The following is a 25,069-nucleotide window of genomic DNA, read 5'->3' on the forward strand; positions in this document are numbered from 1 at the left end:
ATGTGGGTGTTATTCATCCAGATAAAGAATATAGGGGGAGGAATGTGGATTATCATTTCATTTGCTTGTCAAGTCCTCTGCAAAAACTGTTCTATATACCACCCTGCCTCATAAGAAGAACAGAACACATTAAAAAAAAAAGTAGATTGGAACTTAAAAAAAAAACACCTAGCCATAAACTGAATTATCCTGTACGCTCTCCTTTATCATCACTGAATTCTATTACCATACAGTTATGGAAACAAAAAAAATCACCTGGGGCAAACGGACAATGATTCTCTATTGTAGGTAGAATAATCCACAGATTATTAAGATTCTCATGAGTACTTTGTACTCCAGGAAATGTATGAAGATTAGATTATGAGAAAATTTGCATGACAGTATTCCCCAGGACATCTTCAGCAATGATGTGTATTGTATTGCTAAGTCTACTGAGGACAAAGGTTTATATTAATAGGAAGCTGAAACTCTCACAAGTCATCTTAACATTTAGTTTTATTCTACATCTATGCTAGGATTAGGTTACTTTAAGATGATTATTGAGAAAACCATCAAATCAACAAAAACCATGAAAAATGTGGGAGTTGTAGAAAAGGAAACTAATTTCTATATGAGGGTTTTCTCTTCCTAAGGAAAAAAAGTAATAAAATTCCCTGAAATTTCTCCACTGGTACAACATTACTAAGTTACAACACTGATTCACATGAAGTTTGAAAATAATATGTTCAATTTTAGTTTCCACAGTTTGTTCACTTCACAGTAAATAATCAACAGGTGGCAGCACATATTCTTATGCAGTTTCTGATCTGTGCAAAAATGGGCTCCTAAGAAGTTGTGTATAAATCAAGCTTTTGTAAACTGAATTCTTCTTTTTATCATTTCAGGACTCATTTATCTTAGTTTCTGATTGCTCTACAATAAACAATGGCTTCTAAAGTTTAAAGTTCCTTCTCAGCCTCTGTAAGTTAATAACCAATACTGAATGCATCAGAGAGAAGCTATCCTATAAAAAAAATCTTTTTAGTCTGTGAATATTGTCCACTCCTGATACACTTCATCTATTTCACATGCATTTGAATATGTGCATATTAAGTTAAGGTAGGGATGTGTCCTGCACTGCATCATTGTTACTAGAAAAAACCTGGAATGTTTTTTACTTTCATTTAAAGAATGAAAGGAAGAAACAAAAAGCAGGAGCACTCTGCCAGGCATATGCTTCACAATGGATCATTTGTGGGGCACTCACTGCTCCTCAGCATGGTGCTTACTTGCGGACTGCACATGTTCTTCTAAAGGCGGTTCATCTGCTCCCTGAACAGAAGCATAGCCAGACGATGCAGTCTCACTGCGATTATCCTCTTCTTGAGGAGATACACTATTTGATGCTTCATTGGAAACGGGGACTTGTAAAGACACTGATCCGTCTTCAACATCCACCTTTGGAAAGCATTGTAACAAATTAAAAGACTCTCAGAGTACATGTTTCCCCCTGACATGTCATTACAAAGTTTCTTCATAGGTAACTTATTATGGCAATGCTTCTTAACCTTTTAAACCTATAATCCCTTTTGACCATCACACAAATCGCTTGCTGGTCCCAGCCAGAGCAGTTGGAGTAACTGGGTCAAAAATGGGGTGGAAAATATTTTAGGCAGATTGCTTTCACATCTGACGGTCATCTGGGTGATCCAGTGCTTCACAATACAATGCCTGCTATAGGATAGGCACTAAACACACACCAAAAATACAAAAAACCCTCTACCCTGAATCAAGTTCACCTCCAGCAGTTTTCAAAAGGCAGTTTCCGGCAAAATTCAAATGAAGTCTGAAGTTTAGTTAATAGTAATGACCAAATGTCAGTTTCTTACTTTTGACAAACATATCACAGTAATGAAAAATATTAACAATAGTAAAAACTAGGTGATGGGTATGAGGGAATTCTCTGTATTGTCTTTGCAACTTTTCTGTAAATCTAAAATTATTCATAAATAAAACACTTATTTAACAACAACAACATCTCATGCTGTCCCCTAAGGGATTTGGGAATCAGTATCCCCTCTGTATCTACTAAAATCAAGAAGATTTTGTTGAGCTTGACTTTCTGTTGTTGGTGTATTATAAAATAGGCAAGTTTTATTTCATTTATGAAATACAATTATAATTTAGTATTTATTATACTTTTTCAAAACACAGATGCTCATCTAACTTAAGTTCAGTTGCTGTGCAATAGTAAGACCAAAAATGCAAAATCTACCACAAACCAGTTGGTAGTTTCTATGGTCATCACTTCAAATTCTGACCAGATAATAAGAGGAAAGAAGAAGGAAAATGGAGGTAGTCCAACATGGCACCTTACTGTCATTATGATGTAAATAGGTCCAATTTTTGATATAAATCACAAGACTAGCATATTACGCTAAAAACTAAGGATGTTACTCTCCTGAAGGCCCAGGTACATAAATAACTTGTTCCTTCATATAAATAGTTTAGCAATGTTTACCTCAATTCCCAGAGCTTTGAGTATGTCACATTTGCACATGGGGCAAGTCCTGTGTTCTAACAGCCATGGGTCAACACATGTCTTATGGAAAATATGGCTAATGAAAGAAAAAAACACATAATTTGGTTATCAGCTGTGAAATAGCAACAACACTTGGCTTAATATACTAACAGGTTACCCTATATTTTTGTTTCATATTTTAATAGATGTCTTTTTTCTTTTAAACACACCATTACAGCATAAACACTACAAAGGAGCCACAGAAACAAAATTAGGAAGTTACATGACACGGTACTTTTAAAATATAAAAGCTTCATTACCTTAGCTTAAAAAAAAAAACTATTTTCAATACTTACTACTTCAAAAATGGCTGTTACCCAACCTAAGACTTTGTTCAGTATTTCAGATCTTTATTATCTTGTCATCCCCCAACTCCAAAAATAGCACAGTTAGTCATTCTCAATAATATAGTACAATATAGTACAGAGTACAAGATAATGCTGATACTTTAGGTCATGTGGTAAGTTCTAAGAACACCACTATTTAATAGCTAAAACCAAAACCAAGAGTGTTAACAACTTCCAGGAGAAGGATAAGAGAAAACTAAAGAATGAAGACTTTCAAATACGTGCTCACTAAGTTGATTTTACTTTTTTCCCTCATTAGGATTGTTAAAATGATTTTAAATTAGATAATACAGTTATGTGTGTGTGTGTGTCTGTGTGTCTGTGTATAAATTACAGTGCTAGCTAGGTTCTTAGTTTTATATGAAAATAGTTTCCAAATTGTACCAGATTATGGGAACATATATAATTAGCCTTATACCAATTTCAATGATGTTAATATATAAAGCATTCACTTTTATTTAAATGAAAATAAATACTTTCTTTACATCAATTTGGAAACATTCAAAGTAATTTCCTTCATTCCAATCATTTAAATAAGCTAGATATTCTTATTGGTGATATAAAAGAAAGTCAAACTTACTTGCAGGTTAAGATGCGCACCAAATCATTTGGTTTATATAGTTCAATACACACAGCACAACTATCTCCATCAGGGCCAATTTCCTATGAGCAAATAGTTATTGTTACTCTGATGGATAAGAAAAGATATATTAAACTACAAAGCAAGATCAGGATATATATGCACTTAAATTGCATAGATTCTTTCAATAAGCAATGTAGAATTACTTAAACTTAACTGTAATCTAAAAAAAGTTCAAACTTCTGGAAACAAAGAATAGAAAAGTGGTTTCCAGAAGCTGGAGGATGGGGGAAATAGGAAGTAGGTGGTCGAAGTGTACAAACTTTCAGAAATAATATGAATAAGGTCTGAGGCTCTAATGGAAAACATTGTGACCACAATTGATAACACTCTTTACAACTGAAATTTGAAGATTATTTAGACTTAAAAAGGTAAGAGAATAAAGTCAACCAAAAGAGGGACAATACAAAGAGGAATAGGTAGTATTTATTTAAAATGCCATTTGTACAAGTTCTACAGCCATGTTTTCCCATTTAAGAAAAAATGAAGGCATAATTCACATGTGGTGAAATTCACTGTTTTTAATATGCAGTTTTACAGGTGTGAACAAATATGCAGTTACTCAATCCTCACTGCAATTAAGATATAGGATATCCCCAACGAATTCCTCTATACTCCTTTGTAGTTAACCTCTACTCCCACTCCCATCCTCTGGCAACCACTAATCTGTTTTCAGATCCTATAGTTTTTGCTCTTCTCAAATGTCATATAAATGGAATCGTGTATTATATTGCCTTATGAGTTTGGCTTCTTTCACTTAATACATTTAATACTCATCTCGGATATTAAGCGTATCATGAGGGTCTCCACAACACCCTTTTGTATTGCTAAATGGTATTCTATGGTGTGGATGTGCTACAGTTCGTTCATCCATTCGCCATTAGAATAACATTTGGGTTCTTTCCATTTTTGGTGATTATGAGTAAAGCTTCCATGAACAATTATGTACAGGTTTTTATGTGAACATGTTTTTTTTCCTTCTAGGTTAAATACTAGTAGTTGAGATTTCTGGATTCTTTGGAAAGTGTTATTTTTGGCTTCATAAAGAACTGCCAAATTGTTTTCAAAACTGGCTATATATTGCATTCTCACCAGCAAAATGCATAACAGTTCCAGTTGTTCCACATATGGCCAGCTCTTGGGTATTGTCAGTTGTACTGGTTTAAGCCATTTTGATGAATGTTCTGTGGCATCTCACTATGGTTTTAATTTGTACTTCCCTAATGACCAATGATATTGAGCATCTTTTTTATGTGCGTATTTGCTATCCATCTATTTTCTTTGATAAATGCCTGTTTCACCCCCTTTTCCCTATGCTGTTTGTCTTCTTACTACTGAGTTTGAGAGTTCTTTATATAGTCTAGATATAGTCCCTTGTCAGTTATGTGATTTGCAAATATTTTCACCCAGTCTGTGGCTTGTCTTTTCATTCTCTTAACCATATTAAAAAAATAAAAGATCTTAATTTTGACAAAGTCAGATTTCTGTTGCTTTCTTCAATGGGCTTGTTTTTGCTGTCATATCTAAGTAATCTGTGCCTAACCCACGTCTTGAAAATATTTCTATCCACAGCTTTCTTCTAAGAATTTCATAGTTCTAGGTTTTATATTTAGGTCTGTGACATATTTTGACCTAAATTTTACAGACAGTATGAAGTACGGATTGAGGTTCATGTTTTTGGCATAAGGATAGCCAATCATTGCATATGGAGAGCCAATAATTGACTATACTTTTTCCATTTAATGGCCTGTGTACCTTTGTGAAAAATCAATTGACCGTTTATGTGTGGGTCTATACCTAGACTCTCTTCTGTTCCACTGATCTAAAGGTCTATCCCTTCTCCAATACTACACTATATTGACTACTATATCTTTAAAATAATGCTGCAAATTAGGTAATATGAGTTATCCAAATTTGTTCTTCCTTAAAAAAATTGTTTTGGTTACTCTAGTTCTTTTGTTTTCCCATATAAACTTAGCATCAACCTGTCAATAAATACAAAAGATCCCACTACGATTTTAACTGGAACTGCACTGAATCGATGGGCTAGTTGGGGGGTCTGACATCTTGACAACAATGAGTTTTCTGACCCATGGACATAGCATATCTCTCCATTTATTTGGGTCTTCTTTGATTTCTTTCATTGGTGTTTTCCAGTTTTCAGCACACAGATCATGTTCACATTTTGCAAGATTTATACCTAAGTACAGAATGGTTCAGGTGCTATTATAAATGGTAATTTTTAATTCAATACATTCTATAGCTGTTTTCTGTACTTGTTTTACACACCAAAGGTAGTTCTTAACTGCTGTAATCTAAAAACGGATGTTCAAATAAAGTGCAACTGTTAGCTGGCATTGTTTAGTTTCCTGTTTTTGTGGTAAAAAATGACCATAACTTTGTGTTATTTTAATAACACAAGTGTATTTTTTTGTTGTTCTGGAAATCAGAAGTCTAAAAGTCAATGTGTTGGCAGTGCTATATTCCTTGTGGAAGCTTCATGGGAGAATCCATTTCCTTGTCTTTTCTAGCTTCTAAAGGCTGTCTGTATTCCTTGGCTCATGGCCCTTTTCTTGCATCACTATAACCTCTTACTTCCATTGTCAAATACTCTATTGCAATGGAGTCAATTCTCCCTTTTCCTCCTTCTTAAAACAACAATCAAATGTAATTACATTTAGGGCCCACCTGGATAATCCAGGATAATCTCCCCATCTCAAGATCCTTAACTTAATTTCATCTGCAAAGTCGGGTTTCTGCCATATAAGGTATTATTTACAGGTTCCAGGGATTTAAACCTAGATATCTATGGGGGGCAATGGCTATTATTCAGGCTACCTACCTCCAGCATCAAAATGATTTTAAAAAGTCAGTAAGATTTTTTTTTAGATTTTATTTATTTATTTGACAGAGAGAGATCACAAGTAGACGGAGAGGCAGGCAGAGAGAGAGAGAGGGAAGCAGGCTCCCTGCCGAGCAGAGAGTCTGATGCGGGACTCGATCCCAGGACCCTGAGATCATGACCTGAGCCGAAGGCAGCGGCTTAACCCACTGAGCCACCCAGGCGCCCCAAAGTCAGTAAGATTTATAAATTCCATGAAAAGCATACTTTGAAAGAACATTTAGTTTTAACAATAACTTGGTAGCACTGCTTGAAAACAAAGTCAAATATGTACCTTGTCTCCTTGTTTCAGTGTACGTAGCTGAAGCCTTCCAATAGCTTTTTTAGCATCTGCCTTTAATTGTCTCTGTAACAGAAACAGCATGTATTAGGAAAAAACTATTTTTAAAAGGAATAGGATGAAAAAGGTAGAGAGGATTAATAAATCTCTATCTGGTATAAGTAAATGTATAAGTGGATTTTTAAATATATAACATAATTAACCATAACTGTTCCATTTATGTGCTATCAGGCAGAATTTTCAAATTACTGAAATTTTTCGCTTATGTTTCCCTACATTCTTTTTTAAAAATTTTTTATTTATTTTCAGCATAACAGTATTCATTATTATTTTCACCACACCCAGTGCTCCATGCAGTCCGTGCCCTCTGTAATACCCACCACCTGGTACCCCAACCTCCCACTCCCCCACTTCAAACCCCTCAGATTGTTTTTCAGAGTCCATAGTCTCTCATGGTTCACCTCCCCTTCCAATTTCCCTCAACTCCCTTCTCCTAACTCCCCATGTCCTCCATGCTATTTGTTATGCTCCACAAATAAGTGAAACCATATGATACTTGACTCTCTCTGCTTGACTTATTTCACTCAGCATCATCTCTTCCAGTCCCGTCCATGTTGCTACAAAAGTTGGGTATTCATCCTTTCTGATGGAGGCATAATACTCCATAGAGTATATGGACCACATCTTCCTTATCTATTTGCCCGTTGAAGGGCATCTTGGTTCTTTCCATGGTTTGGCAGCTGTGGCCATTGCTGCTATAAACATTGGGGTACAGATGACCCTTCTTTCACTACATCTGTATCTTTGGGGTAAATACCCAGTAGTGCAATGGCAGGGTCATAGGGAAGCTCTATTTTTAATTTCTTGAGGAATCTCCACACTGTTCACCAAAGAGGCTGCACCAACTTGCATTCCTACCAACAGTGTAAGAGGGTTCCCCTTTCTCCACATCCCCTCCAACACATGTTGTTTCCTGTCTTGCTGATTTTGGCCATTCTAACTGGTGTAAGATGATACCTCAATGTGGTTTTTATTTGAATCTCCCTGATGCCTAGTGATGATGAACATTTTTTCATGTGTCTAATAGCCATTTGCATGTCTTCATTGGAGAACTGCCTGTTCATATCTTCTGCCCATTTTTTGATATGATTATCTGTTTTGTATATGTTGAGTTTGAGGAGTTCTTTATAGATCCTGGATATCAACCTTCTGTCTGTACTGTCATTTGCAAATATCTTCCCCCATTCCGTGGGTTGCCTCTTTGTTTTCTTGACTGTTTCCTTTGCTGTGCAGAAGCTTTTGATTTTGATGAAGTCCCAAAAGTTTATTTTCGCTTTTGTTTCCTTTGCCTTTGGAGACATATCTTGAAAGAAGTTGCTGTGGCTGATATCGAAGAGATTACTGCCTATGTTCTCCTATAGGATGTTTCCCTACATTCTTAAATAGCACCTTTGAGCTACAATGACAAATCCATTCCAAATGGATTCAGATGCTATGAATTTTCAAAGCAATTTTCCTGTGTTCAGCCTTTGAGTATCTTAAAATGCATCTTTTCCCATTTCCTTTTTGAATCATGTCTTGTTTGGTAGAAAGTGCACAGGATTTGGATTTAAATGGACCTAGATTCAAAATTTCTGTTTGTCATTTACTAAGTGAATAATCCTGAACAGGTAATTAAATTGTTGAACTTCTTTACTCACCTATAAGATGAGGATAATACCAATCCATACAGTGCTATTTCGCATTAGGGGGAAAACTGTTGTTTATAACCACTACTGCCTTATTATAAGGAGGGTGGATTCTGAAAGTAATAAGCCTTTCTTGTTTCACTGAACATATATGTACACCATTCCAGTCATGAAAAACCAAGTCCAGGGCTCATTTTGAGAACAAGGACTAAAATATGCATAACTAGATCAGAAGTGAAGTTGGGGGATTCAAGATGGTGATGTAGGAAGATCCTGAACTCACTTCCTCCCACAGACAGGACAAATTACTTGTACAATATATGGAATAATTTCCTCCGAAAAAGAGCTGAAAACTTGATAAACAGAACCTCCATAACAAAGGATAAAATAATAGCATCAATATGGGTGAGAGAGGCAGAGACATGTTCTCATCAAAACCAGACAAACAAACCCACCCCAGATACAGTAATCCCCAATTGAGAGGGATCTCACAAATATGGAGCTTTTCCCTAAGAAGCAATGGGTCTGTGCTTCACATTAGGCACCTCAGCCCCTACATCTTGCATAGGTGAGATAAGCCCCCAAAAGGCCTGGCTTTGAAAACTAACTAGGATTAGTTCCAGAAATATAGGGAACAGAGAATACCCTCTCAAAAGGCTCACACACAGATTCAATCACCATCAGACCCAGTGTAAAAATACCAGTTTGAAGTGTCCACCAGAGAGCCAGAAACTTGTTGATATTCTTCTGGGGGATGGAGACACTGGCAAGTGCCATTTTTTGATAACTCATCCTAACTTGCTGACACTGGTATTGGCAGTGACAATTTGGAACTCTTCCTCTAGCCTGTGGGTGCTAGAAAGTATACCCCACTGAGGGCCCCACCCATCCCCATGCCAGAGCTGTGGCCCCACCAAAGCAGGCAGTAATGCAGTGTTCACACAAGGGTCATCCCTTGAGGGCTTGGTGCAGATGGCCAGGGGAAGAGCACTTCTGAGCTCTATGGGATAGCTCTTACACCAGGCCACCCCTTCAAGGCTGGGAGAGATAGCTGATTTTCTTAATTCACAGAAATAAACACAGAGCATCAGGCAAAATGAGAGGAATATTCCAAATGAAAGAACAAGGTCTAGAAACTCCAGAGAATTTCAACAAGAAGACCCCAAAGACATCCACACCAAGAAACACTATAATTAAAATGGTAAAAGTTAAAAGATAAAGAGAGAATTTTAAAAACAGCAAGAGAAAAATAACCTGTTACCTATAGAGGAAACCCCATAAGTCTACCAGCAGATTTTTCACAAGAATCTTTCAGGTGAGAAGGGAATAGTATGACATATTTAAATTCTGGAAGTTAAAAAAAAAGTCCAACAAGAATTCTCTACCCAGCAATGTCATCATTCGGAATTAAAGGGAAGATTAAGATGTTCTCAGATAAGAAAAAACTGAACAAGTTCATGACCATTAGTCCAGCCTTACAAGAAATGTTAAAGGGTCTTCTTTAAGCTAAAAAGAAGTAGCACTAATCGAATAACAAGAAAATTTACAAAAGTAAAAATTTCACTGGAAAAAGTAAATATATAGTAAAAATAGTGGATTAATCATTTATAAAGCAAATATAAGATTAATAGCCATTAGTAGTAAATTTAACTATGACTATAGTAATTATTTAAGGGTTGCAAAAAACAAGAAAAAATACAAAACGTGACATCAAAGATATGAAATGTGGGGAGGGGACTAAAAAGTTTTGGAATCTGTTCAATTTTAAGTTCCTATCAACTTAAAACCAATCATTATATACGTACTATGTTACATATAAACATTATGATAACCACAAGGAAAAAACTTCAGTAAATACACAAAATAAGAAAGAAATCTGGGGTGCCTGGGTGGCTCAGTGGGTTAAAGCCTCTGCCTTCAGCTCAGGTCATGATCCCAGAGTCCTGGGATTGAGCCCCGCATCGGGCTCTCTGCTCAGCAGGGAGCCTGCTTCCTCCTCTCTCTCTGCCTGTTTCTCTGCCTACTTGTGATCTCCATCTGTCAAATAAAAAAAAATCTTTAAGAAAGAAATCTAAATGTAACACTAAAGAAAGCCATTAAACCACAAGGAGAGAGAAAGAGAGGAAGGAAGGAAGTAGTTTCTTTGGTAGTTTCTTCCAAAAGTGCCAGAAAATAAGTAACAAAACAGAAGTAAGTACATAACTACCAATAATCACTTTAAATGTAAATGGACTAGATTCTTCAATCAAAAGGCACAGAATGGGTGAACAGATTAAAAAAAAAAGACCTAACTTTATGCTGTCTACAAGAGACTCACTTCAGAAGTAAAGATACAGCATCTAAAAGTGAAGAGATAAAGATATTCCATGCAAATGGAAAAAAAAAAGATGGTCTAGCTATACTAGTACCAGATCAAACAGATTTGAAAACAAGATCATAATAAAGGATTGTAATAAGGATTGTAATAAAGAAGGGCATTATATAATAAAGGAGTCAGTCCATCGTACCAGATCAAACAGATTTGAAAACAAGATCATAATAAAGGATTGTAGTAAGGATTGTAATAAAGAAGGGCATTATATAATAAAGGAGTCAGTCCAGCTAGAAGATATAACATTTACAAATATACATGCACCTATCACAGAAGCACTAGTATATATAAAGCAAATATTAACAGGCCTACAGGGAGAAATTGGCAGCAATACAATAATGGTATGGAACTTTAACACCCTATTTACATCTTTGGATAGATCATCTGGACTGAAAATCAATAAGAAAACATCAGCCTTAAACAACACATCAGATCAGATGGGAGATAATATATATAACATTCCAACAGAACACACATTCTTTTCAAGTGCACATGAAATAGTCTCCAGGATAGGTCACATGTTATGGCACAAAATAAGTCTCAAATTCAAAAAGATTGAAATCACATCATCTATCTTCTCCAACCATGATGGCAGAAAACTAGAAATCAATTAAAGAAAAGTGGAAAGAAGACCTAAAAATGTAGAAATGAAACATGCTACTGAACAATGAGTCACTGAAAAAAAAAAACACAAAGAAAAAAATTTAAAAATACCTAGAGACAAATGAAAACAGACATACAACATACCAAAACCTATGTGATGTAATAAAAGCAGCTCTAAGAGGGAAATTCATAGTAATATAGGCCTACCTCAAGAAACAAGAAAAATCTCAAACAAGTAACTTTACACCTTAAAGGAAATAATAAAGATCACAGTGGAAATAAGTGAAACAGAGACTAAAAAGACAACAGAAAAGATCAATAAAACTAAAAGCTGGTTCTCTGAAAAGATAAAATCGATAAACCTTTTGTTACACTAACCAAGAAAAGAGAGCAGGTTCAAGTAAATAAAATCAGAAATGAAAAAGAATTTATAACTGATACCACAGAAATACAAGGATCATAAGAAACTACTACAATTATATGACAGTAAGTTAGACAACCTAGGGAAAAAATGGATAAATTCCAAGTAACACACAACCTTCCAAGTCTGATTATGAAGAAATAGAAAATCTGAATAGACCAGTTTCTAATAAGGAGATTAAATCAGTAATGAAAAACCTCCCAACAAACAAAAGCCCAGGACAAGATGGTTTCACTGGTGAATTCGACCAAACATCCAAAGGGTATTTAATACCTATGCTTCTCAAACTCTTCCAAAAATTGAAGAGGAAGTAACATTTTCAAACTCATTTTACAAGGCCAGCATTAATGATACCAAAAACAGACAGAGACACTACATAGAAAGAAAATTACAGGCCAGTATCTTTGAGAAACACAGATGTAAAAATTCTCAACAAAATATCAGCAAACTGAATTAAACAAAACAGTAAAAGGATCATTAAGCACAATCAAGTAGGACTTATTTCAGGGATATAAGGATGGTTCAACATCTGCAAATCAATCAACCTGGTACACCACATTAATAAAATGAAGGAAAAATCATATGATCATCTCAGTAGATGCAGAAAAAGCATTGACAAAATTCAACATCCATTTATGATAAAAACTCTCAACAAAGTGGGTACAGAAGGAATATATCTCAACCTAATAAAGGCCATATATGACAAACACACAGCTAACATCATATTCAATGGTGAAAAAAACTGAATGCTTTTCCTCTTAGATCAGGAAGAAGACAAGGATGCCCACTCTTGTCACTTTTATTCAACATAGAATTGGATGTCCTAGCCACATCAATAAGGTAAGAAAGTGGAATAAAATGCATACAAATAGGAAAGGAAGAAGTAAAACTGCAGATGACATGATACTGGTATATATAAAACCCTTTAGTTTCCACCAAAAAAAAAAACCAGCTGTTACAATAAATGAATTCATTAAAGTTGTAGAATACCAAATCAATATAAGAAATCTGTTATATTTCCATATACTAATAATCAACTATCAAAAAGAGAAATTAAGAAAGCAATCTCATTTATAATTGTATCAGTAACAATAAAATAGTTAGGAATAAATTTAACTAAGGAGGTGAAAAACATGTACACTGAAAACTGTAAGATGGAAGAAGTTGAAGACAACACAAATAAAAGGAAAGCTATCCCATGGCTCATGGATTGGAAGAATTAATATTGCTAAAATGATCATACTACCCAAAGGAATCTACAGATTCAATGCAATCCCTACCAAACTTCCAATGGCATTTTTCATAGAAAGAGAATAATTCTAAAATTTGTATGGAACCACAAAAGATCCCAAACAGCCAGTGCAATCTTAAGAACAAACCTGGAGGTATCATGCTCCTAGATTTCAAACTATAATACAAAACTACATAGTACTCAAACAGTATGGTATTGGCATAAAGACAGACACAGTTCAACAGAACAGAATTTAGAGCCCAGAAATAAGTCTGCACATATACAGACAATTTATGACAAAGGAGCCAAGAATATACAATGGAGAAAGGACATTCTCTTCAAAATGGTGCTGGGGGAAAACTCAACAGCCATATGCAAAAGAACAGAAACGAGACCACTATCTTACACCATAAACAAATTAAAATAAAGACTTGAATTTAATACCTGAAACAATAAAAGTGAGAAGAAAACATAGGCAGTAGGCTCCTTGATAGAGTTCTTAGTGACCAGTTTGTGGATCTGACTCCATTGGCAAGGAAACCAAAGCAAAAGTAAACCAATGGGACTACATCAAACTAAAAACCTTCTCCACAGCAAAGGAAACCACCATCAAAATGAAAAGGCCACCTATTCGATGGAGAAGATATTTGCAAATCATATATCCGATAAGGGGTTAATAGACAAAATATAGGAAAAACTCTTACACTTCAACAATAAAAAAACCAAACAACCTAATTTAATGAGGGCCCAGAAAGTGTGAAAAGACGTTTTTCCAAAGAAAACATATAGATGGCCAACAGGCACATGAAAGATATTCAAAACCACTAGTAATTAGAAAAATACAAATCAAAACCACAATGAAATACCACCTCACACCTGTTAGAATGGCTATTATCAAAAAGATAAGAAATAACTAATGTTAGATAGGATGTTGGAATGTAAGCTGGCACAGCCACCAGGAAAACAGTATGAAGGTTACTCGAAAAATTAAGAATAGGGGCATCTGGATGGCTCAGTCAGTTGAGCAAGCCCAACTCTTAGTTTCAGCTCAGGTTAGGATATCAGGGTTTTGAGACTGAGCCCTGCATCAGGCTCCATACTCAGCATGGAGTCAGTTTGAGATTCTCTCTCTCTCTCTCCTCATACCCCTCCCCCAACTCTCTCTCTAAAATAAAATAAAATCTCTTAAAAAATTAAGAAGAGATTGATCATATTATCTGGCTGTTCTACTTCTGGGTATTTATCAAAAGAATACAAAATCACTAATTCAAAAGGATACATACACCCCTATCTTCATTGCCACATTATTTATAATAGCCAAAATATGGAAACAATCTAAATGTCTATCAGTAGACGAACGGATAGAGTATGTGGTACACAAAGACACACATACACAGAGCAATACTATCCAGCCATAAAGAATGAAATCTTGCCACTTGTGATAAGAAGGATGGACCTTGCCAATATTATAAGTGAAGTTAGTCAGGCAGAGAAAGACAAATACCCTATGACTGTGCTCCTATGTGAATCGAAGAAAAAACAAACAAAATAATACAAAAACAAAACTCACAGATATAAAGAACAGACTGATGGTTACCAGAGGGGAAGGGGTTGGGCAAAATAGGTACAGTGGGTCAAAGGAATGGTGATTCATGATTACTACTGAAACTAGACTTTTGGTAATAATCATTTTATAGTGCATACAGGTGTCAAATTATGGTGTCCATCTAAAATGTAATCTTATGTATCAGTTTTACCTCAATAATAATACAAGAAGTGAAGGTGGGGTTTAGGTGGAAATCTCAGAGATAAGGGCAAATTGAGAAAGAATCAATGAAAGATTGTCTCTCTTTATGGGGTGAAGTGACCACATGGAAAAAAAAATCCCAGGTGGTATGAGATATTTAGGGTTGATTTAAAATTATTTGTAATGTTGCAAATAAATCCTTCTTTCCATTTCAGTTAGTATCTATCACATGCACAAATGCCTCAAGTGCATATATGTGTAAATTAAAGCAAAGGCTAGCTTTCACACTTGGGTGGACCCTGTTTAAAGCATAGAGACACAGCATGTGCAGCATGGCAAGATGATTAGCAAATCTCCTGTTCTGTAGTGTAAAATGAACTTAGTAGAAATGCAGCAAACAGTAGGTACTCAGAACCAGAGGTCACTGAGTATGTACCTCTATCCCTAGCAGGAAAACCCCCAACTGACATGAAGAATATGTGAAAATCAAAGATAATGTAAAGAAAGTATCTAGTATCATGCCTGGCATATACCAGACACTCAATAAAACATTTATTAAATGAAAATATAGGGGCCCCTGGGTGCCACAGTCAATTAAGCATCTGCCTTCAGCTCAGGTCATGATCCTGGGTCCCTGGGATCGAGCCTCAAATCAGGCTCTCTGCTCAGTGGAAAGCCTGCTTCTCCCTCTCCTACTCCCCCTGCTTGTGTTCCCTCTCTCACTGTGTCTCTCTCTGTCAAATAAATAAATAAATAAAATCTTAAAAACAAAAAAAGAAGAAAATATAGGGCACCTGGGTGGCTCAGTCAGTTAAGCAGCTGCCTTTGGCTCAGGTTGTGATCCTGGAGTCCTGGGATTGAGTCCCGCATCAGGCTCCCAGCTCCGTGGGGACTCTGCTTCTCCCTCTGACCTCCCATCTCATTCTCTCTCTCACTCTCTCTCTAATAAGTCTTTATTTTTTAAAATATTTTATTTATTTATTTGATAGAGATCACAAGTAGGCAGAGCAGCAGGCAGAGAGAGAGGGAGAAGCAGACTCCCTGCTGAGCAGAGAGCCCGATGCGGGGCTCGATCCCAGGACCCTGGGATCATGACCTGAGCCGAAGGCAGAGGCTTTAATCCACTGAGCCACCCAGGCGCCCCTCTAATAAATCTTTTAAAAAATGAAAATATAAACTACTATTCACCAGTAAGCATAACATGTCTTTGTAATCTGTTTATATACATCTGTAGCAAATACACTTTGGAAGAGAATAATCCATGGGTATAGGTATATGAAGAAAATCCTTAATGCCCCAACCTGCCTCCTATATATCATTTTGTGAAAGGTATTAAGCTTAATGCCAAGGAGATTAACAAACTATTACTTTGCTGACTCAGAAATGGCAGAGACTTCTTAGATTCTTACTTGATGAGCAGAAATAGCTTAACAGAAAGTTAAATAGGAAGGCCTAGCTAGTTCTTTGAAGGAAAAGATGATAATTGAGACCTTTCACTCCCACTTTGGGACTTAAATGTGAGTTAACGCAAAAGGGCAATTCAGGGGCACCTGGGTGGCTCAGTCGGTTAAGCGTCTGCCTTCAGCTCAGGTCATGATCTCAGGGTCCTGGGATGGAGCCCAGCATCATGTCGGGCTCTCCACTCTATGGAGAGTCTGCTTCTCCCTCTCACTCTCCCTCTGTGCTCACTCTCTTTCTTTCTCTCAAATAAATAAAATCTTTAAAAAGGGAAATTCAACAATGGTACTTTATTTTATGCACATGAGTTTTCTGTTCTGTTATTTGCAGAAGTAAATAATAGAGGGACAATGAAAGGAAGTACACTTAGGATCTTTAGAGCTGGAAGAACTCTTGGAACTCACCTAGCCTGGGGCACCTGGGCGGCTCAGTGGGTTAAGCCTCTGCCTTCAGCTCAGGTCGTGATCTCAGGGTCCTGGGATAGAGCCCAGCATTGGGCTCTCTGTTCGGCGGGGAGCCTGCTTTCCCCACCTTCCCCCTACCCCACCCCGCCCACCTGCCTCTCTGCCTACTTGTGATCTCTCTGTCAAATAAATAAAAATCTTAAAAAAAAAAAAAAAAGAATTCACCTAGCCTGATACCTAATCTGGCAGATAAGAAAACTGATGCCGGGGTGCCTGGGTGGCTCAGTGGGTTAAGGGCTCTGCCTTCGGCTCAGGTTGTCGTGATCCCAGGGTCCTGGGATCGAGCCCTGCATCAGGCTCTCTGCTTGGTGGGGAGCCTGCTTCCCCCCATCCCCTGCCTGTGATCTCTGTCTGTCAAATAAATAAATAAAATCTTTAAAAAAAAAAAAAGAAAGAAAAGGGGCGCCTGGGTGGCTCAGTGGGTTAAGCCGCTGCCTTCTGCTCAGGCCATGATCTCAGAGTCCTGAGATCAAGTCCTGCATCGGGCTCTCTGCTCAGCAGGGAGCCTGCTTCCCTCTCTCTCTCTGCCTGCCTCTCTGCCTACTTGTGATCTCTCTGTCAAGTAAATAAATAAAACCTTTAAAAAAAAAGAAAAGAAAACTGATGCCTACAGAGGAAGACAGCCTTGCTCGAAACCTCAAGAGTTGGTTAGCGTCAGTCCCACTAACACCTGGAGTTAAGTGTTCCTTCCCCTAATATCAAGGTAGCATCTTTTCTTTCTTCATTTCTTTTTTCTTTCACTGTGGCTTGTGCCAGGAAGCTAGTACTACTTTATATGTATGCAGTTATTTTATAATTTAAAATTGTTTTTGATATCTTAATAGACATCAAATCTTTACAAAAAAATTGGACTCATTTAGTCCTAACAACCCCATAAAGGAGATAATACTACCATTTTAGAGATGAGCAAATGGTAGTTTGGATAAGTTAAATAACTCATTCCAAAGGGCACACAGCCTCTAAATGACAGAGCTGTTACTGGGACTCTGCTCTTCATCCTTCAAGATTCCCAGACAAAACATCTGTAATTTGGCTACCTTTTGAAGTTTTTCCAACTCCTGGATTCTATAATCTGTGAAATTGTGGCCAGTCCTTATAGTGAATAACCAGTATGCCTAAGGGTCCTGGCCCTGGCCTAGACTTCCAAACATCCATACTTTCTTTTCACATAGAGATGAGCTATTTAGAAACCTAGATGTGAAAACTGCAAATGGTTAAAAAAGAAAAAAAAAAAGGAGGCAAGGGAAAAAAAACAGGAAAAGAAGAAAAGAAAAAAATGCAGTTCATAGGAAGTCTTTGACAATCATTTTGCACTTTGTCTTTAGAGCACTTCTGATTTAAACAAACTGTGACACAGCTGGGGAACTGTACGCACAAGAAGTGATACATCTCTAGTGTATTTACTTGAGTCTACGTAGTCTGATTTCTCATTCCAAGATATTCAACACAACATAAGTGCCTGAGTCTCCAGTGCTAGCACTTATTAATTTATTAGGAATGACTGTGAAATATATAACTTTGTTTAATTATATGCAAGACTAATGCAAATTTGAGGCCTGGGCTCAAAGGCAAGCTTGAAATGTAATGTCCAAGTCTACACTTATGAGATTATGAGAACAGAACTCACATTAAGACCAATGCTTAAAAAAAAAAAGACCAATGCTTAAAAAAAAAGAGCCAGGAGGATATAAAAACACAGGCCAAAATTCAAGACACCGGATGATCCTAGGCAAGGGACTTGATTTTGAAGGATCTCTAAAAGAGTTTCATCATAGTATAAACCAATGTTTAACAAAGCAGCTTTGGAATTAAAAAAAAAAAAAAAAGCTCTTCAAAAGGAAATTCAGGTAATTCCAGTAACTCCTAATGAACTTTTATAAAGAAAAGCAAAGACATTTTCTTTAAATATGGATGTGAGACACATGATTTTGGAGAGAAGCACAAACTGTGTTTTTAGAGCTTGAATGAAGATCACTCACAAAGCTGCCATTAGTACTCAAAACAGTTCAATGTCACACTGACAGAAAGAGTTTCCAAGATGCATTAATTCCTCTAAAAACTGAAATATGAGAACATTAAGATTAAGCAGTTTATATTAAATACACATGTTTGGATATATTACTTAAATCATACTTCTGGGTGCCCAAATATGCCTCTACATTAAAAAAAAATGTGTCTCAAAGCAAACCGTAATTTCTTTTTTTCCTTTTTTTTTTAAGATTTTATTTATTTATTTGACAGAGAGATCACAAGTAGGCAGGGAGGCAGGCAGAGAGAGAGGGGGAAGCAGGCTCCCCGCTGAGCAGAGAGCCTGATGCAGGGCTGGATCCAAGGACCCTGAGATCATGACTTGAGCCGAAGGCAGAGGCTTAACCCACTGAACCACCCAGGTGCCCTGCAAACTATAATTTCTATTTTAGTCTTTAGAAACAGAACTTCAAGCATATATCTAGTTTGTTACACTAATTACATTGGACAATTTTTTGATGCCTTGCCACCATTTCAGAATTCCCTCCTACCTTATAAATTCCAATAGGACATTGTTTCTACCTCTTTTTTAAAAAATGCATTTAGTATTTGAGAGAGAGAAAGAGTGTGTGCACACACAAGTGGGAGAAGGAGCAGGGGTGGGGTGGGGATGGTGGATAAACAGACTCCCTGCTAAGCAGGGAGCCAGTGAAGCTCGATTCCAGGACCCTGGGATCATAACTAGAGCCAAAAGCAGCTGCTTAACCAACGGAGCCATCCAGGCGCCCCTCTACTTCTTATCATATTCTGTAATTGTACCATTCACATGTCTTTCTCTCCTACTAGATTGCGAGTAGCTGGAGGACTGCCATAACCATTTTTAAAAAGTTTCCTATAGAGCCTAGTAGTTGCTCAAAGAATAGCTTCTGAATTTAGAAATCAAAACAGATTTTCATGATTTTCTCATCCAAGTCACAGTTGTACTCATTAAAAGCCTCTACCCCACAAAATCTGGAGAAACAAAGGTTTCGGGAATAGATGTTGGCCCCCACCACGGTCAGGATCAACCCCCTAAGCTTTTTTACATGTGTCATCTTGTTTAATCATTAACAACCTTATGGAGTAGGTATTTTAATATCCAAGTTTTATAGACAAGAAAAGGTTCAGAAGCTTGACTAAAGTCCAGGCAGCTGGTTAGTTGCAGAGCTGTGATTCAATTCAAGCCCAGGTTCTATCTGGCTTTAAAGTCCATGATCTCTCCACTACAGTACACTGCCTTCATTGTGTAATAGCAAAGAAGCCTTTAAAAGGCTTCACATTCCTTGTGAAGAAGATAAATGAAAGAAATAAGAAAAAAAGCCGAAAACCTCAAAGTCAGCTACTATACAATCTTCAGAGCCTTCTTAAATTTGCTACTTACTGTGATTTGGGGAACTCTTTTAAGCACGTATTTTATATCAACAGACTCTCCCTGCCTCCTCTCCAATCCAAAGAGATACCTGATATAAGAATATTTGGAAAGAGACTTGAAGACTAATTCAAAAAAGCTTGGTGGTCAGACAGTTTTCTTAACAGAAGCTTAATGTCATTATTCTATTGAAAAGCTGTGATCATTCTAGTCACTGAAGAATCTTGGCTACATAGTTTTCTTAGTTCTGAGTGAGACTTTATTTGGGCTGAAAATGAAAAGCCACTTCTTATCCTATATTACAATGTTCAATTTTTAAATTATAAACTCAAGAAATATTCTACTTAGTCTATTTGTGTATTTACATCTAATTAAGTAAAATAAATGTTCCAGGCTAGTGATTTGTCAGCTTGGTTTTGGGTCCCAAGGTATTCAGCTTTTAGTGTAACTGAAACCCACATGAATAACACTAGGCATGTAATCAAACCTAATTACTTGATGGGGGGCAGGGTATGCAAAAGCAAGAAATGAGGGTGGATAGAGGCAAACCAGATTTTCTTGCTTGAAGTCATCACTTCTTTTAAAATAAAATTTTTTCATAAAAGTTTGACTCAGAGTTTATAGAACAGAATCAAGATTTATGGTAACAGGATTCTTTTCCTCAGATCTATTCCTGTGAACAAAATCAATGTTTGAGTCATGTGGCTGTTCAGATATATGAGACCTGAAAGAAATCTTTCTTTTTTCAGCAAAAAACCTATGCATATAAAATCTTAAAAAACAAAACAAAAAAAAAAAAAACAAAAAACAAAAAACCTATGCATAATATTTTAATGAAGCATTCCTAAAGGAAAGAAAAGGTACAGACTATAATACAGTTTCCTGTAAGTCTATGCAACTATGGAGATGGGGATAGAAAGGAGTACAGACTACTTGCCTGAAGGTGATCACTGTGAACAGTGAGGAAATGCACTATAAGGAAGAGCAGTGAGGGAAGGGGAAATTTGACCCAGTAGATAAGTTATGACTCAGACTATTGCATTTTTCAAAAAAGACAATCAAAACCTTCAGAATTAGTGATATAAATGTAAGATTAGAGTAAGTGAATATCAAAAAAAAAATCCTGAGACCCATTATAAGAGCTTCCTTTTGTTCAGTGAGAGTCAGAGAAAGATTATACAACTAGGTCCTACTAAGAGAGTGATTTATTTAATCTACTCTTCTTATCTAAGAGCCAAAATAATAGTTTGGTAAAAGGCTCCAATAAGTCTCAAATTTGGACAGGAACAGACACATACATATGAATTTCCCCACCACAAATGTATATATTGGTAGCGGTACAGTATGCAGACACCTGATAAGTCTTCCAGTTAATTTCAAGTACTAGTGAAGAAAACCTAATGTAACCAGAACTATTTCAGATATTTTTAGTCATGCTTTAAAGTTCAAGGACAAATTTTAAGATATTAATGTAGCTTAGTTCTTCCTCATGTGAGACCACAAAGGAGTGCTATCTCTTTGGCAGCAAACTACAGAGACATGTGTGGCATATCTTTACCCAGAAAACCAATTTGAGTCTCAGGATCTGAGGCTAAGATGGGGGCTGGTCACTAGGTAATCCTGCTAGCAACCGGCCATAATGCCTGAAACTCAGAACCCCAATAATGAAAATAGGTGTATCATCAATCTTGACAGTAGTGCCAAGCAAGCATGACAAGCTGGTACAACATGGTCCATTGCTCCAGGTGTGTATAACAAAATCATCAATAACTAACATAAAAAAAAAAACACTTTGAGGCCACATTCCCAAAGGCCAGTTACAGTTCCCCTGGAGACTAGCAAGGAGTAAACAACTGGATCTACTGTGCTATCTTTCCTCACAATCCATCCCCTATATCTCTTTTTCTTTCAAAGTAGTCTTTTTTTAAAGTAGGTTCCATGCCCAGCATGGAGCCCAACAGAGGGTTGAACTCATGACCCCTGAGATCAAGACCAGAGCTGAGATCAAGAGTTGGACCCTTAACCCACTGAGCCACCCGGGTGTCCCCCACCCCCATATCTTGATCAAGGTCTTTTTAACAACAAAACAGTCATAGTTATTTGGACTTCGGCAATTAGTACAGCATTTATACGTGAAATGCAGTTAAGAACAACCTAAGCATACCAATACTTGCAGAAGCCAATGAAGGGAATAAATAGGCTTCTTTCAATCTGTAAGACCATTTCAAACATCTTTATATTGTTGTACCAGTTTAATTATCTGCTTACTTCCTTGTTCTATGACTACTTGAATTTTGTGATAAAACTGTATAGAGCCATTTAATATGGTAATGGAACTAAATCTAATTCTTCCTCAGGCCAATCACTCTCCATTGGTATCATATTCTTTGGAGGTTTCAGTTCGGTTTTCCAATACATTTGACTATCACATGATTTATTTATATAAGATAGTTGAATTTTGCCAACAATACTAGTATTATACCATATATGCAATATGGTTAGGGTATGGTTTGGTTTGGTTACAAAATAAATCAGGAAGTATCACAGAAGTGTTTATTAAACCTTCCTAGAAGAATTGTTCTTTGCCCATACACTAGAAATTATTATGGGCAAATATTATCACCAGTGAGGATGATTCTGTCATTTCTAGGTTCTATATTAGCCGAGGACAAACCAATCACTTGGCTGTTATATAGTTATAGGTTCCTATTGACTATCATGCAGGAAGGCCATCTCCCTCCTATGAGGAATACATGGGTATCATTCAGTATTATTCTTACTAGTTCATCTTATTTTGGTCTACCCTTTGGTCAAGATAAGTTAGAGGATCAGCAATGTAAGTTATAATTTCACTCAAAAAATGTCCACAAGGTTAGGGATCTGCATGTGTCTCAAAGATGCTCTCTCTGAGCTTCCATAGTTAAAAATGGGAGGCCATTAGTCCATAGGGACTTGGGCCTCCATTTGTAGTAGAATAGTTAACAGACCTGTTGTGTCAGAAACATGCTCTTTTCCAGTGTTGAGTGCTAGCACTCTCTAGCATTATGTATTGGGTCTGTGTGACCGTATTATCAAGTCATTATCCTCTTTCCAAGTGGATTCCCATTTTTTCCCTCCTGGCCGATGATTCCTTCCAATGTCTATTTCAGAGAATAAATTCTCTTCTTCTGAAAGTCACTCTTCATTAAAAGTTAGTTCAGCTTCTTCTATTACACATAGGCCAGGTTCTACTTCACATAGAGCCCTCTTTTATTTCACTAGCCAAGTTTAATCAAACATATGAAAAACAGTCTGAGGGGTTTGAAGTGGCGGGGGGGTGGGAGGTTGGGGTACCAGGTGGTGGGTATTATAGAGGGCACAGCTTGCATGGAGCACTGGGTGTGGTGAAAAAATAATGAATACTGTTTTTCTGAAAATAAATAAATTGGGAAAAAAAAAAACATATGCCTTGTTCCACTGAGTATTAACTGCTTAAGTACAGTTAGGATACATGCACCATACACCAAAATTCTGGGTGTTGCATGCCAGAGTCAAGTTAAAGTGGTCACTCCCAAATTCATTAGTTTGAGCACACCATAAGTTTTTCCATAATCTTCCTGGTCTTAGGTTATCGGTGTTCCCAGTGTGGACACAAATCCACCATGTAATGCCTAACATGCTACCTTCATTCACAACCCATTCATACTTTTCATTTGTTTAAAAGATTTCTATGCACGGACACACGGATGACATGTATTCTCACACATCGTATTATGACATTATCAGGCATGTGGCCACTATGTGCTACCTATTATATTTGGACATCTTGGTCATCACATTTATAATTATACATTTACCAGTTTGCTTGACATTATATACTATGCATTATAATAGTTCAGAGGAAAGACAATCCTGAATATTCTAATGAATTCCTCATATTCTAATGAAGGCAAGTTTCCATAACTCAGTTTCATTACCATTTCTACCTGCAAAATGGTAGCAATGCAGTTAAATTTAGTTATAACCATCATGTGTATCAAGCTATACCTTTTAAAAATAAATAGCCAAAATTAACAAAACAGGAAACAACATGTGTTGGAGAGGATGTGGAGAAAGGGGAACCCTCTTACACTGTTGGTGGGAATGCAAGTTGGTGCAGCCTCTTTGGAGAACAGTGTGGAGATTCCTCAAGAAATTAAAAATAGAGCTTCCCTACGACCCTGCAATTGCACTCCTGGGTATTTACCCCAAAGATACAGATGTCGTGAAAAGAAGGGCCATCTGTACCCCAATGTTTATAGCAGCAATGGCCACAGTCGCCAAACTATGGAAAGAACCAAGATGCCCTTCAACGGATGAGTGGATGGGGAAGATGTGGTCCATATACACTATGGAATATTATGCCTCCATCAGAAAGGACGAATATCCAACTTTTGTAGCAACATGGACGGGACTGGAAGAGATTATGCTGAGTGAAATCAGTCAAGCAGAGAGAGTCAATTATCATATGGTTTCACTCATTTGTGGAGCATAACCAATAGCATGGAGGACAAGGGGCGTTAGAGAGTAGTAGGGAATTTGGGTAAATTGGAAGGGGAGGTGAACCATGAGAGACTATGGACTCTGAAAAACAATCTGAGGGGTTTGAAGTGGTGGGGGGGGTGGTAGGTGGGGGTACCAGGTGGTGGGTATTATAGAGGGCACAGCTTGCATGGAGCACTGGGTGTGGTGAAAAAATAATGAATACTGTTTTTCTGAAAATAAATAAATTGGGGAAAGAAAAAAAAATAAAAATAAATAGGAAGTCAGGAAAACTGAACATGTAAATGACATCGTGACACTTTCAAATATTAATAAGCAAAAGGGATTAAAAGTCATATATCTAACCCTTTAGTCACCAAAGGATACACAGATATAGCCCACTATGCAGTGAAAGAGGCCCTTTCCAAAGCTTTCTCTAAAAGGTGAGAAGTTTTAATGCTGTTCTTTTTTTAAAGGTTTA

At 36.9% G+C, this 25,069-nt stretch overlaps 1 protein-coding gene across 2 annotated transcripts in view; it reads right to left on the reverse strand.

The window, feature by feature from the left end:
* Nucleotides 1–25,069, reverse strand: part of RNF128 (ring finger protein 128) — a 115,454-nt gene that overhangs the window by 7,982 nt on the left and 82,403 nt on the right. For both annotated transcript variants that reach the window (XM_044235470.1, XM_044235469.1), the window contains exons 3-6: nt 6,724–6,795; nt 3,488–3,570; nt 2,501–2,597; nt 1,269–1,437 (exon numbers count right to left, since the gene is read on the reverse strand). In XM_044235470.1, coding sequence (XP_044091405.1) covers nt 1,269–1,437; nt 2,501–2,597; nt 3,488–3,570; nt 6,724–6,795 — 421 coding nt within the window. The remainder of the gene's footprint in view (nt 1–1,268; nt 1,438–2,500; nt 2,598–3,487; nt 3,571–6,723; nt 6,796–25,069) is intronic.

The sequence above is a fragment of the Neovison vison genome, chromosome X (assembly GCF_020171115.1).
Source record: "Neovison vison isolate M4711 chromosome X, ASM_NN_V1, whole genome shotgun sequence".
Taxonomy (NCBI): Eukaryota; Metazoa; Chordata; class Mammalia; order Carnivora; family Mustelidae; genus Neogale; species Neogale vison.